We start from the raw sequence: 13,722 nt of genomic DNA on the forward strand, positions 1-13,722 counted from the left end.
TTTTACACTTTCTATCTGCAGACTGCGGGAAGAGAAAGTCCCCGCCCATTTCTTGTGTGCTCGGGATTATTGCCAAAAATCACTCTTTGTATAAGGCGTTCAGGCTTCCTAGAGTGAACTCTTTAAACCGTGGAGCCAGCACATGCAGTCTAATTGTCACCAACGGCCTGCCAGTTGTATATGACCTTGTAAACGTCTCTCAACCTATACTTTAGAGCTGCATATGTGTTTAACACACTGTTTATTATTGGCAGGTATAATCGGCTACGCCCCGTACATAAACAGAATAGTTTCACAATGGAACCTCCATGACAATGATGATGACCAGCTCTTCTACACCAAAATATACGTGGATCCTTTACAAAGAGTAAGTATCTTGTGTCAACACCAACACTTAGTCTGAAAATATATACCTTGAAAACATACTGTATCTTAGAAGGCTTACCAGTTATCTCTGTTTTCATGTCTTTCAGCAAACTCTCAATATGACTTTGGACCACAAGTGCCAGATTTTCCAGAACCTGAACGGGGCAGTTGGTGAGAAATCGCAGCAAATGAATTTCATAATTCAATTTCCTGCTAACATGTATATCATTTGTCAGATATTTTAAACTCTGTTACCTAAAACCCCAGTTTTATGAAAAATTAAAACCGGGTTATTAAATAACTTATGCTGCGCTGACTTAAACCAACCGTGTTTTGTACCCACACTCTTGTGAAAGTTTGCATATCTTCTTGTAGTCTTGGCGACTTACCCTGCAAATTAGAAAAATTCACAGCTCTTGCCCATGTGGTAAGTCGATTTCCTAACCTGGCCTTAAATGTCTCGTGTTCCTCTTTTTGGCAGACGAAGTGCTTCTCAAGTTTGGAACAGACCGAGTGAGAGTTAGAAACCCAGTGTACGACTCTCTGCCAGTGGTTGTCCATGGCAACGGAAACACCAAAGTGAGTAAGAAATGATGCCCTCTGGCACACCAAATATAGTCTACTTATGGCACAGCATAGATACTTTTAAGTTAATCATCCTCCTCTACGACACTAGCTTCGGGTTGAATTATTAAACCCATCTTTCCCATTTGCTAATGAGTTTCTGTTGGCCTGTGCCTTTTAACATTCATCACCAAAGATTGCATTTCAGTGCATAAATTCCCACACATTCGGGAAATATACATAGTGTTCATGTGATACTTTCCAGACCCGGTCCATAAAAGCCAGCTCATTATTTTGTGGAGAAGAGAGCTCTGGCCAAAACTAGGTTATAATGCTTAAGTACATTTTCTCTTTTCCATTTCTGTGCATTAGAGTGACATAGAACAATAAAGCTAAAAACCAGGACGTCCGTACAATACCATCATCATTCTTTGTTTTTTTTTCCGGTCTTAACCCTTCCCCTAACTCTTCACGCGTCTTGCTCCACCACCAGCCGCCTGTCTTTGGGCTTCCTTGGTAATGAACCAAACCCACCATACTGTTGAGTCATTCTTCCCAGAGGCTTCAACAGCTGGAGGAGAAACTCTAAATGGTAGATCACAGAATCCATTTCCTAGCAGTGGTTTCTACCACTCGAGCTGCCTAGTTGGATCTCTGACCATTAGTTCATTATTATTTTCCAGTCTGCATGCCAGGTTCAATCTGGTGGCGAACACATGATGACTATGTTAATGTCTGTGATAAGAGATGTGTAAACAGTACCACACTTGAAATTGGATGTTCCCAGAAAATGCGTAACGTTCCTGCACACTAAATACAGAGCAGCTATGGTTTTGATTACTATATGTTGAAATTTATGAAGACAACTACAAAGAAAAGGAATAATTACACTAGATTGTCAAGTCTCAATTTCAGTAGAGGTGACTTTTATAACCCTGTGGTCTTTAGTCTGACTTAGTGATAAGTGACTCTGCCAGGTCATCCCACGTCCTCAAAGTAAATCTATGTAGGACTTTCCAAAGATATCAGGAAAATGTTTTAAGTGAGCTCTACTGAGACATAGAAAAGCTTTTGCTTATGCTGATATTAATCTTCTGTATCCAGTCATTCACCTGCTCTGAATTCTTTCCTTCACAGATGTACTTGAACTACTTAGCCAACTATGTCCCCAATGCATGGAACTACGAACATGGATGTAGCCACTGTGATGACGATGTTGTGGACTTTACTCAGTTAAAAGTAAGTTTTTCCAATTAAGTCATTTCACTTCTATTTGCTGTCCTCTTTAGTCCATTTTTAAATTCCTGCTGTGGAAAGTTTGTCTTTCGCCTCCTCCCTGTGGACAAAGGAAAGGATGAAACATAGCCTGGTCTTCCTAGTATAAGCCATCCATCTTTCAGTGACTGTCTAGACCATAGGAGTGGAGCCTATATAGCCTTATTTCAACAGATATGCAGGACTGTTGGTGCTGCACACACTCCCTTTCCAAGAATAATAGGTAATGTGCCCGCTGGTCCTTTTGGACCTTTTTAAAAAGAGCATAAGTGCCAGGGAAACTCCTTGGGGAAGAGGAAGCACTGCACTGCTGTGGTGCAGGATATGGCTTCTGGGGTTTTCAGAAGGGCTCATTTAAAGGGGTGTCACTGTCAACCAGCCTTGCTTTTAGTGGGCTTCTCAGTATGGGTTTTATCCACAATAGTAAGTTATAGTGGTTACGCTGAAAATTTGTCACAGAGTTCAGCCAAGACCGGCGACATATAGACAGCGGGAATGACAGGCATGAGGAAATGTCTCTGGCTGTGTGGTTGCTTCTGTCAGAATTCTCTTTGTGGGCAGAGTACTGAAGCATTCACAATACCCAAGTCTATATATTCTATAATCCTTGTTTTTATCTACTTTGTTTCTGCAAATTAATTTGGTACAAATCTGTTCAAAAATGTGACAAAATGTGTCCTCGTAATTAAATAACATCAGTGTTTTCACAGTGCACAAACAGCACAGCATCTATCACAGAATATAACACTGAGGCGTGCATCCTTAAAGATTTACTGTACTCCCAGAGGCTCCATGAATAAATGTGCTTCAATAGTTTAACTGGAGCTGATTCAATACAAACCCAGCTACATGAAAGGCGGCTCTGTGGAAGCTGCTCTCGGTGACGCTCCATAATGGTTGCAGAAAAGCACTGCTTCTCAATAATAGGCAAGTTAGTGAGAGTATATCGTTCCACTGTGTCAGTCTGTGTTTGGGACAGAGACTTCTAGATCAGGTCATGTGGATACACTGGTCATACTGCCCTTTCTTGTGAGGTAAACCCAGATCACTGGCAGTACTGCTCGGTTCTTTGTGTGCTTTGGTTTTAGGATTGAGCTTAGGCCCTGCAAAGACACTAGAGCCAATACTGTGCCAGCCAAACCACCTTGCTGCCTACTGTAGATTTGTCTTTTGTGGTTGAATGAAAGTCGAGGTGTCGCTTCTGTCTGATTTAATAGATGCTTTGCTTATTTAGTTTAGCCTTTCACTGCTCTTTGTGCCACTCCTTTCCCTTTGCGCCTGTACACTGTCCCTTCTCTGACAATTTAAGCTCCAACTGGCTGGATGCATGAGTTCCCCTTCGTGTGTCTGAAACACAGTCATTGTGGGACTTGCAAATTAGACGGTTCGGCTCGGAACCCTTTTGATCCCTGGCCCAGACCTTTGCCATGAACTGGTCAAGAGGATCAGGAGTCCAGACTGAGCTGTGTGGGCTGGAGCTGTGTGTCATGGGAAAATGTTTCCTCCTCTCTTCTGTGTCTCTTGCTTAATTTCTCTCTGTCTTCTTTGCCTCAACATCTTGTACATGGGCTTCCCACTGCCAAGAGTTACACGTTGCAATCAGGGTTAGAACTTAGAATTCCCGTAAAGTAGTATTTTTTAATGTGCTTATCTAATGGGAGTTTTTTAGATGAATAACATCAGCTGTCCTGTCTGTACCACGTATTTTTCCACAGATCACACAAATTATAAATGTAAACAATTGAACTCTGCAGAGAATACTAAGGGTCACGTCAGTTAAATACAATCAAATAAGTGTTTTTAAAGTGAAGACAGAGTTGTCATGGACACCATCTGTAGCAACTTTACTGTTTACATCTGACTTGAAATGTCAAAATCATCAGTGATTTATGTTAAACACTGTTTGAAATAGTACTGATTTGTCTCTCCTCTAATCTAAACAGGACTTTCCAAATGTGTGGGTTGGAGTGTTCATTGAGCAGCCAACTCCATTTCTTCCAGAATTCTTCCAGCGGCTGCTGACCCTGGATTATCCAAAGGATAAACTCAAACTTTTTGTCCACAATAATGTGAGTGTACACAGCTGCAGCTGCAGCTACATCACTATCATACATGACTCTTTATATGTGGCTCCTAATCCATTAACACTGGCTCCCTCCTCAGGAGGTTTACCACGAGAAGCACATCCAGAAGTTCTGGGAAGAGAACAGGAATGTGTTCAAAAGTTTCAAGGTTGTGGGACCAGAAGAAAATTTGAGCCAAGGGGAGGCCAGGAACATGGGCATGTATGTGTTCCTCTAAGTCTATCATCTCTCAGAATCAGTGGTTTGAAAAGCAAGACTCATGAAACCATATTATGGTACTGTTGGCCCAGATTAATCTTAGCTGTGTGGAAAAGTTGCCAGCTAAATTACTTTTTAAGCTCTAAATGCTGCTTTCATGATTTCTATTTAAGAAAGCAGTCATCTTATGTTGCAGAACACAGCACAGATATTAAACAGTGGCAATGTATCATTTCCTAGGTGTTCATTTCAAACTAATTACTTTATCTGTGCATGTACTGCAGTGTGGTTGGAATACTGTCAGCTCAATAATTTACTCTCCAGACTCTTGATAATATCTTCTCCCTTGGCTGGACGGTAGAGACATGTGGATGTGATTTACTACATGGCAGCCCCACAGGTGCAGTTTACTCCTACTTGGACCTTCCTGTCCTTGTTCAGTGTTGAGTAACAGTGTGTTGTCACAGTGAAAATTCAGCCTATGAGGCCTCATCACAGAGATTCTATCAAAAGCAGAGCATGCCTAAAAGCATTGGTCAGGACATCCCTATAATGAAGAAGTCTAAGGTTTATTAGCAGTCTCTAATCTTCCAAAAATCACATTATCCACCGGAGGCTTAAAGATAGTCTGACTCTGCAATTGAAAATGACATCTTATACTTATGGAGCTGATAAATTTCAAATTGTGACTGTGATTGCTTCCAAGTATTTCATTGACTGTATTCGGCTCTGGTTTGAATAATAACTGCTTTCTCTGCCATGCCTGTGTTTTCAATTTCATTAGGGATCTTTGCCGTAAGGATGCCACATGTGACTACTACTTCAGCATAGAATCAGACGTCATGCTCACCAACAGACAGACACTGAAGCTCCTCATTGAGCAGAACAGGTAATCCCACTGGTAACTGGAATAGAAGCATTACGGGAACCCACTCAACGAACCTCCTTGATAGCTGTTGTGATCGTTGAACCGTTCAATTTATCCCTCGAGTGGCAAAACCACAGGAACATTACAGCCGAGTGAATGAAAGTTTAAAAATAAGCCGCTCTGGCTTCCTGTTTTCGCCTTGCCACATGGAAACAGTGAAAGTCTGTTGCACTAACCCCGAAATGCCACTTTGCATTATACAAAAAACAAACATGCAAACCCCTTTTTAACCGTCTGCAGCTCATGATTGTGAAGAAAGCTTCCCATAAACTAGATGTCATTGTGGCTGTGGCCTGGTATCGTGACCTGTTGGAGGCTAGGGCATGCAAAGCAAAAGCCTCTCTAGGATATTTAAAGACGGCATGAGAATTCTCTAGTGGCACAGAAGCTGTGAGAGGAAAATGCCAATCTCTCTTTACCAAGACAATTTAGCATTAGTATACTGTAGAGCATCCATCTCCATCTGTATCAGCTGACACTGAATTATGCCTCAAATTGAAAAAAAATCCTTTCATTGTGGTTTGGGTTAGTAGCACTAAAAGAACAACAGTGGAAAAAATCCTGTGTTATTGTATTTCGTCTAAATTGAAAGAAAAAGACCAAAAAAGAGCCTGCTGCAGCAAGTCTTTGTACCATTTCAATCCAGTCCAGCATGATGCATGAACCTGGTTTGCATTACGTACTTCTTACTTCTACGATCTTTTACTGACTTGGCGATGATCATATCTTTCCAGTAAGAGGCTGATCTCCTCGATGCAGCACGCTGGTTTTACCACTAAGGGATCCAGTGCATTAGGTGGCCGCCTGTCTGTGAGATGTCACTGAGTTTTATCTGCTTTGACAGAATTACCATCTCTCCACTGTCTCCTGCTTCTCTACAGAAAAATAATTGGTCCCCTTGTCACTCGTCACGGCAAGCTGTGGTCCAACTTCTGGGGAGCCTTGAGCCTGGATGGTTATTACGCTCGCTCTGAGGATTATGTCGACATTGTGCAGAGAAAACGCGTGTAAGTCACAAGTGCAATAAAGACACACACAGCTTTGCATTTTTATGGTTCGTACACCTGCATGCGAGTATTGGATCTCTCTGTGTTTATGGCTGTAAATAACTCTTGTCCTACTGTGCTGAAACAGCTGATAGCTTTGTTTCACCTGAAACAAGACACATAAGATGCCTTCATTATGAGCTATGTCCTAGGATGCACACATGAAGAGTCATTTAAGCCACAATCAGACCTGAGCAGTGATACAACACCGAGCATCAAAGCCTGAGGCGTCGCTGCCTGACTCACTTTTTATGTGTTTAAAAATAAGTAGAAATGGCACCCACAAGGCGCAGAGGAACAAACATTCACCCACCACAGTGGAAACTGGTTTAATCACCCGTGAACCTGCGGGGAGGGAAAACAGCGGAGGGATCAGGTCCTTGTCGCTGCACTAGCAACTCCTACAGTACTGGTTAGTTAGTGTGCCTGTGTGGAGGAGGTTGGGATCCGGGAACAGTGTCAATCTCCAGGCTGACAGTGGGAGTTAGCAGTGACAGAGAGTGAAGTGTGATGGAACTATTCATCTCAAATTGGGAGAAAAAAACGGTTTCACTTCAGTGAATAAAACAAAAATCTTTACAAATTGGTTTCTCTATATTTGTAACCCAATAGACAAAACAGTTTGAATGAATAACACTGACATGCTGCTTTATTTTACCATGTAGCTCTCTAACACGCTCCCTAACACCTCCTACAATATACCTGTAGTCATGGATGGCATGAATATCACAATGAAAAATGTCCCCTGGCATCCCAAGAATGCAAATTTGAACAGTTACAGCAAAATGAACACTTCTTTTCTCTGTGTCTTGTTGTTTCTAGGGGTGTGTGGAACATTCCTTACATGGCACATGTATACCTTGTCAAGGGCAATGTCTTGAGGAATGAAATGAAAGAGAGGAACTACTTTGTTCTGGAGAAACTGGACCCAGATATGGCTTTGTGTAGAAATGCAAGAGAACTGGTAAGAAGGCCCCAGCCTCAGTCTTTCAGAGGGATTCATGTTGTAAACTAATGTGAATACGCTGTAGGCTATTTCAGTTATGTAGTCCTTAAAATATGAATGTTATTTTATTCATTCAAAACATGTCTAAATAAGGATGTAACCACTTTCAGGGATGTTTAGAAAATGAAAGTCTGTAGGTGCATAGTGAAAAGATTTGGCACTGCTAGTTTAAAAATGCAATGAATCTTAACCCTGACAAAAGTCAACAGCTCAACGGAAACCACAGATGAAAGCTTGGCAAGTATACTTGGTTTGAAATGTCTTTGTCTGTCATCAAGGCATGATTCTTCTTCTATTTACGGTTGCTCTATGGTGTGTTCAGGTTCCTTGCTCCACTTATATCCCATCACCCATCACTTTCTCTTGCCCTCATTGTCATATGACCACAGACAGTGCAACCGGTTGCAATGCCTGGCTGGCTAGCTGACAAAAGTTGCCTTGTCTGTTATGTGTTTTTCTTTTTCCACCTTTAAACTCTTCAAATGGTTATCCAGCTAATGCCTGATGTCACTGACTGACATGCCACATGTGCTCAGCTCTAGACAACTAACCATGCTTGATCCAAACTCGGTCTACGCTGTTGGATTGCTTGGCCTTTCCCCCCGCCCCCACGTGCATCCCACCTATGTTAACCCACAAAAACATCAGCTTCAGAGGGAATCTTGCTCCTTTTTCATGCAGGCGAATTTCCCCTCCTCCTGAGTTGCTATGTATGTGACATATATATTTCAACTGCCACCCTGTCTCTTCCTCTGAAACACTGATTCATGTTATCCTATTTACATAATGCTTCTCCTTCATTTTAGACCAGTCACAGAGAAAAAGACTCCCCTTCTCCGGAATCATTCCATATGCTCAGGCCCCCAAAGGTTTCCATTTGTTTTAATTACTCTGCTTTGTGAAACATCCATTTCCAATGGGTTAGCACTGAGAGGCCACTGCAAGCTATGGCTCATTACATAGGCAGACACTTTTTCACATGCAAAAGACGTGTACTTAATTTGATTGAGGATTTCTTGGCCATGCTGAGTTTAATTCTGTAAATTTGCAAATTTTTAAATACAGTTTCCTACATTGTGTTCTCCATTGGAAATCATATGAACATTATCAGGTTTTATTTCAGATTGGGCAGTTCCATATTTACAGAAAGTGTTAATTAATATTGATATTAATATTGAGTAGCTGTCTATGTCCTTTCATAAGAAATCCAGATGACTGGCAGCTCTTTGGAAATTGATGTTGACTTTTTGCTTGTGATGAGTTTAGGTAAACGCGGATTTGTCTAAGCTAGAGAGAGAAAGACCAGTGCTCTGTCCTGTTTTTATAATGGCTTCCGAGAGGAGATCAAGGAGGAGAAAAGAGGACTGGAGTCAGTCCACATGCAAGTCCCCTGTCCTGATGCTTTGCCCCGAACAGCCAAACCTCACAGCAAACACATGTAACGAGCTGCTCCCTCTAAACACACTCACTGATCTCAGACTAGGCTCCAAAAATAATTTGTTTCACCCGTGTAAACCTTCTGCTCTAAATCACAGCTTTCACAAGCAATTTGGAAACTTAAGCTGGGAGCTTTTAAAACCATCCTGAATTCATCAGTTTTTTTGTCATTTCCAAAGCCTAGTCTGATAGAGATGTGTATAAGAGACAGAAGCTACCCAGCACCCGTCTGTTCCTGTTCTCCCACTCCTCTCACCTCACTGTCCCACCCTCTCCTGTTCCCAACCCATCAACACCCCTGCAGCCCCCCACCCACAACCCATAAATAATCTTAGATTATTTATTTGGCACCTCTGTCTAAGTTAAACAGAATGGATTTCAGTGTGTTAAAACGCACTTAAATCAGACTTTATTGAAATCTTCGAGCAAATGAAGCTTTTTGGTAGGTTTTGTTCTGGTTTTATGTCGGTGCTAACCATTTATGACTGTCATATACATTTGCCATAATAGTAACCTAAAATGTGTCTATAATGTAGATCTGCATGTATTTTGGTTATGTAGATATGATCTGTTGTAAATTACTAACTAACTTCTGTGAAGCTGACTGAACTTTTTTCTCTTTGCTGCAGGGAATCTTCATGTACTTAACAAACCGTCACGACTTTGGGAGGCTCATTTCCACAGCCAATTATAACATTTCTCATTACAACAATGACTTGTGGCAGATATTTGAAAACCCTGTGGTAAGTCATTATGAGCTCCCATTATTCTTCAACCACAAAAAAGAAAAGGCTTTTTTTTTTCTGAATAGCTGAGATAAACAGCAGCCACCTGTAAAAGGTCATTAGCCATAATGGATGGATTACAGATGTGAGATGATTTTGAAATAATGACTTCAGTGTGATAAGGTTCCTGTCTGATAAGGCTTTGTGATTTACAACTGTATTCAACACGCTGCGACGTGCCCTGTGGGAGAGGGGATTAGCTCTCTGAGGTATGCAGGTCAGCAAAAAGTCCCCCCAAAAAAAAAGGCCACTAATCCGAAATTCTTTCTCTGTGCAGGACTGGAAAGAGAAGTACATCCACCAAAACTACACTCGAATTTTCACTGAGAACCGCATGGAAGAGGTTTGTATTTTTGTGTGTGTATCTGCATGTGTTCAGGATGTAGAGAGACAGGGAAGAAGAATGACATAATGTCGCGCAGAAATACAACATCTGCTTTCAACATCCAGTATCTGGGTAGAACATTACAGTAACTGCAGCTCCAGGTGACGGTGTATGACTCAGGTTTATTAGTCAGATGTCTCTTTGTGTGTGTGCATTGCAGCCGTGCCCAGATGTTTTCTGGTTCCCAGTGTTCTCAGAGAAGGCCTGTGATGAAATAGTCGAGGAGATGGAGCACTACGGTTCATGGTCTGGAGGCAAACATGAGGTCAGTACTGTTAGCTCAGGTTCCCTGAACACAGATCTGTAGTCAGCACCCTGCAGGCACACATGCCCTTATTTCTTTCTGCAGTTATGTTCACACATCTTTGCAAGGGCAGGAAATGTGTGAAGGCTAATATTCAAGCTGAAAATAATTAGCTTCTTCCGATTAATCAATCAATTGTTTTGTTTCTAAAATGTCAAAGCACACCTTTAGCTCTGATGACGGAGCTAAAGATCTTCTCTTCCAATCGCTAACATCAGCATGAACAATGCTAACATGCCGACATTTCGTAGATATAATGTTAACCATGCTCACCATTTTAGTTCATGGCATAAGCATGCTAACATTTGCTAACACCACAAGCAGAGCTAAAAGATCTAAAGGGATCAGTTAATAAACCTGCAAATCTTCTCAAATGTTTTGCTCATTTTCAATTTTGTCTTAATTGCCTAATTACTGTAGCACTAAATAACAACTATCAAAAAGTTTGTGGCAATTTCGTTTGTTTCTCCATTACACATCAATTCCAACAATGTGCGCACAGTGGGAGACACCAGTGCTCATTTTCTAACATTCAGAAGACATTTCCTGTAATTTATTTATAAAACTTTCACTACTTTTAAATTGCCTGAGTTTGATACTTATGGTAAGGTTGGTTGAAAGTTTTGTTGCATTTGTGTTGTAATTAATCACACCCAGACACCATTAGGAAATAGTGGAAGTACCGAAATAAATAATGCCTTGTAAACTTTATTGTAACAGCCATGTCTTTAAGATGGTTTGGGGAGCTGTTACCTTCAAGATAGCTTTCACACCCTTGTGTGAGGCAGATGTAGTGTAGCCATTTTTTTTTTTTTTTTACATTTTTATTTTATGTGTTTATAAGGACACACACAGACACACAACTGGTGTTTGTATGCGCATGTTTAATATTATTACCATCAGGTAATAATATTAAGGTCTGGCATTAAAATATAATGAAACAAAACATTATGATATTGTGTTTTGTGTGTATGGTGTTTAATTCATGTGGCCTGCTTTATGTAGTTTGAAATTGTTAATTAATGTGCCTAAACTTTGCCTGGGAGACTAGACATGTACAGATCCTTTGACCAACTCTGTTTGGGAATCGCTGAGTGGGATGGGTCATTAACCCTGATGCAGGAAGACAACAGTACAGCCTGCGGTTTTGAGGACACACACACGCACACACAGACACGTCATCATCATCATCATCATCACTTTGAAAACCGCACTCTCACACACACTGAGGATGGAGGGTAATTTGTTCCGTCGTTAATCACACTGCAATGTGCTTTATTTTCTCTCCTTTTTTCTCAGGACAAGAGGATTGCCGGAGGCTATGAGACCGTGCCGACGGACGACATTCATATGAAGCAAATCGGGTTTGATAAAGAGTGGCTACACTTCATCCGAGAGTTCATATCACCCGTCACGTTGAAAGTTTTCTCTGGCTACTACACAAAGGTTAGAGTGACTTCATGGAGAAATAACGGAAAGATAAACAGTGAATCCCCCCACCTCTATTTGCCCAAAAGCTGAAACAGCAGAAACAGTTAGATCTCCTCTTGAGACCTGTTTTTACATGTATTTGACATTCTTTGTTGAAAAGTGATTTCAAGCAGGTTTTGAAAAGATACACTGACTGTCAGCTAACTTGATATATTCCTGTCCTCTCAATACAGGGTTACGCTTTAATGAACTTCGTGGTGAAGTACACGCCTGAGAGGCAAGCGTACCTGAGACCCCACCATGACTCCTCCACCTTCACCATCAACATCGCCCTCAATAACAAAGACACAGATTTTCAGGTACGGAGGAGGAAGAGGTGTTATGGGGAATGAGTCATACTGATAACGGATTGGCATGTCAGCTAGATATCATCAAACTTGATTTAATCTCAACTCCTCCACTTACACCATCTTCCTCCTTAATATTCTTGTTAACCCTGTGACTTATTCCACAATTATTCATCCAATTTAAATCTCCAACCACCGTCTGTTATCTCCTCTTTTAGGGTGGGGGCTGCCGTTTCCATAGGTATAATTGCTCCATAGAGTCACCGAGGAAAGGCTGGACCTTCATGCACCCAGGACGACTGACTCATCTCCACGAAGGCCTGCCCACCACCAATGGCACCCGCTACATCGCAGTGTCTTTCATTGATCCTTGAACTACCTGAGTAGACTGCAAATTAGTCTTTTGACCTTGCTTTGCTTTTTTTTCCATCATGTTTGTTTAGTTTTGTCATTTGACGTTTTGGGCCGCATTTTTTTTTTTTTTTTTTTTTTTTCTGATGCAGTTCTGTTTTTTAAAGCAAGTGCTTTAAAAGATTAACCAATTGCATTAAAAAAATCTCTGTCAAACAGAGTGTAGAGTGGAAAGGGAAGTGATAAAATCAATTCACACTTAAGATATACATATTGGATTAAAGAAAAAATGCTAGCAGGGTACAGGGCTTCCATTCACATTCAAACCGTTTATATTTAGATTGAAAACCAAACTCCGAGCAGGAGCTGTTGGTACTGTAGGCCGTCATGATTTACACAATACTTGATTTACAATTGTCATGGTAACGTCATTGACACACACTGGTGGCTTTGCTAGCAGTTAGCTGTACCATGCTAGTGTGCAGATAGCTGTTGTGTATCTATTTGTGTTTCAGGTAAAATGTCATTTATACTGTACAAAAAAAAAAAAAAAAAACTCATTGCTTCAATAATTACTACTGGTGCTCACCATGTTCTGCCTTCTTAATCAATTATTTGGTGGGGTGTAAGTTAAGGTGTTTTTCCACCCTAAAGACAATCATTTGTTTGAGTCATTTGGGATTTTAATTCAAGTTTGATTTCTGCCCAGTGAAAAAAAAAAAAAATCTATTTTTGTAATTTTGCACACCAGAAAAACAAGACAGCAGAATTCAGTATGAATTCTGTTTGAATGAAGTTCAATATTCTGTTTTACTTGAAAGGCTTTCTTTTTTCTTTTTTCTTTCTTTCTTTCTTTCTTTTTTTTTTTTTTTTGGAAATTGGCAACGTTCATTTGCTTTCCTGAAAACATTTTCTGCAATATTTTCTCTGAGAGATCTGTGTGAATAGATTTTGGGACTAAGTTGTTTAACTTATTGTTGAAATTTAATAAAAGTCTTTATTAAAAAATAATATGAAGGTATTCCTTTTTATTTTTACTTTTTACTCTGATTATTATCTGCATTATTAAAACATCAGTGATTTAGTAGGCTATTTAAAGCAAAAACTAGTCCTCCTCCCTTTTTCTGTAACTTAAGATAATTCAAAATCAAGAAATTCCTCTGTGCAGAATTTGGCAGAAGCAAAGCCATGTCTGGAAGAGATCACTAGCCACTG

At 40.5% G+C, this 13,722-nt stretch overlaps 1 protein-coding gene across 2 annotated transcripts in view; it reads left to right on the forward strand.

The window, feature by feature from the left end:
* plod2 (procollagen-lysine, 2-oxoglutarate 5-dioxygenase 2) overlaps window positions 1–13,520 on the forward strand; it is a 31,190-nt gene extending 17,670 nt beyond the window's left edge. Inside the window, exons 5-20 of one of the 2 annotated variants that reach the window (XM_023407925.2) lie at window positions 255–367; window positions 474–537; window positions 848–945; window positions 2,068–2,169; window positions 4,149–4,274; window positions 4,369–4,490; window positions 5,272–5,376; window positions 6,297–6,422; window positions 7,284–7,425; window positions 8,274–8,336; window positions 9,534–9,647; window positions 9,967–10,032; window positions 10,235–10,339; window positions 11,678–11,824; window positions 12,043–12,168; window positions 12,375–13,520. In XM_023407925.2, coding sequence (XP_023263693.1) covers window positions 255–367; window positions 474–537; window positions 848–945; window positions 2,068–2,169; window positions 4,149–4,274; window positions 4,369–4,490; window positions 5,272–5,376; window positions 6,297–6,422; window positions 7,284–7,425; window positions 8,274–8,336; window positions 9,534–9,647; window positions 9,967–10,032; window positions 10,235–10,339; window positions 11,678–11,824; window positions 12,043–12,168; window positions 12,375–12,530 — 1,775 coding nt within the window. In that variant the 3' untranslated portion in view covers window positions 12,531–13,520. The remainder of the gene's footprint in view (window positions 1–254; window positions 368–473; window positions 538–847; window positions 946–2,067; window positions 2,170–4,148; window positions 4,275–4,368; window positions 4,491–5,271; window positions 5,377–6,296; window positions 6,423–7,283; window positions 7,426–8,273; window positions 8,337–9,533; window positions 9,648–9,966; window positions 10,033–10,234; window positions 10,340–11,677; window positions 11,825–12,042; window positions 12,169–12,374) is intronic. The other variant, XM_023407926.2, reaches the window with a different exon arrangement.
* The last annotated feature ends 202 nt before the right edge of the window (window positions 13,521–13,722 follow it).

The sequence above is a fragment of the Seriola lalandi genome, unplaced genomic scaffold (genome assembly GCF_002814215.2).
Source record: "Seriola lalandi dorsalis isolate HSWRI2012SDOR001 ecotype SW California unplaced genomic scaffold, Sedor1 jcf7180002054351, whole genome shotgun sequence".
NCBI lineage: Eukaryota > Metazoa > Chordata > Actinopteri > Carangiformes > Carangidae > Seriola > Seriola lalandi.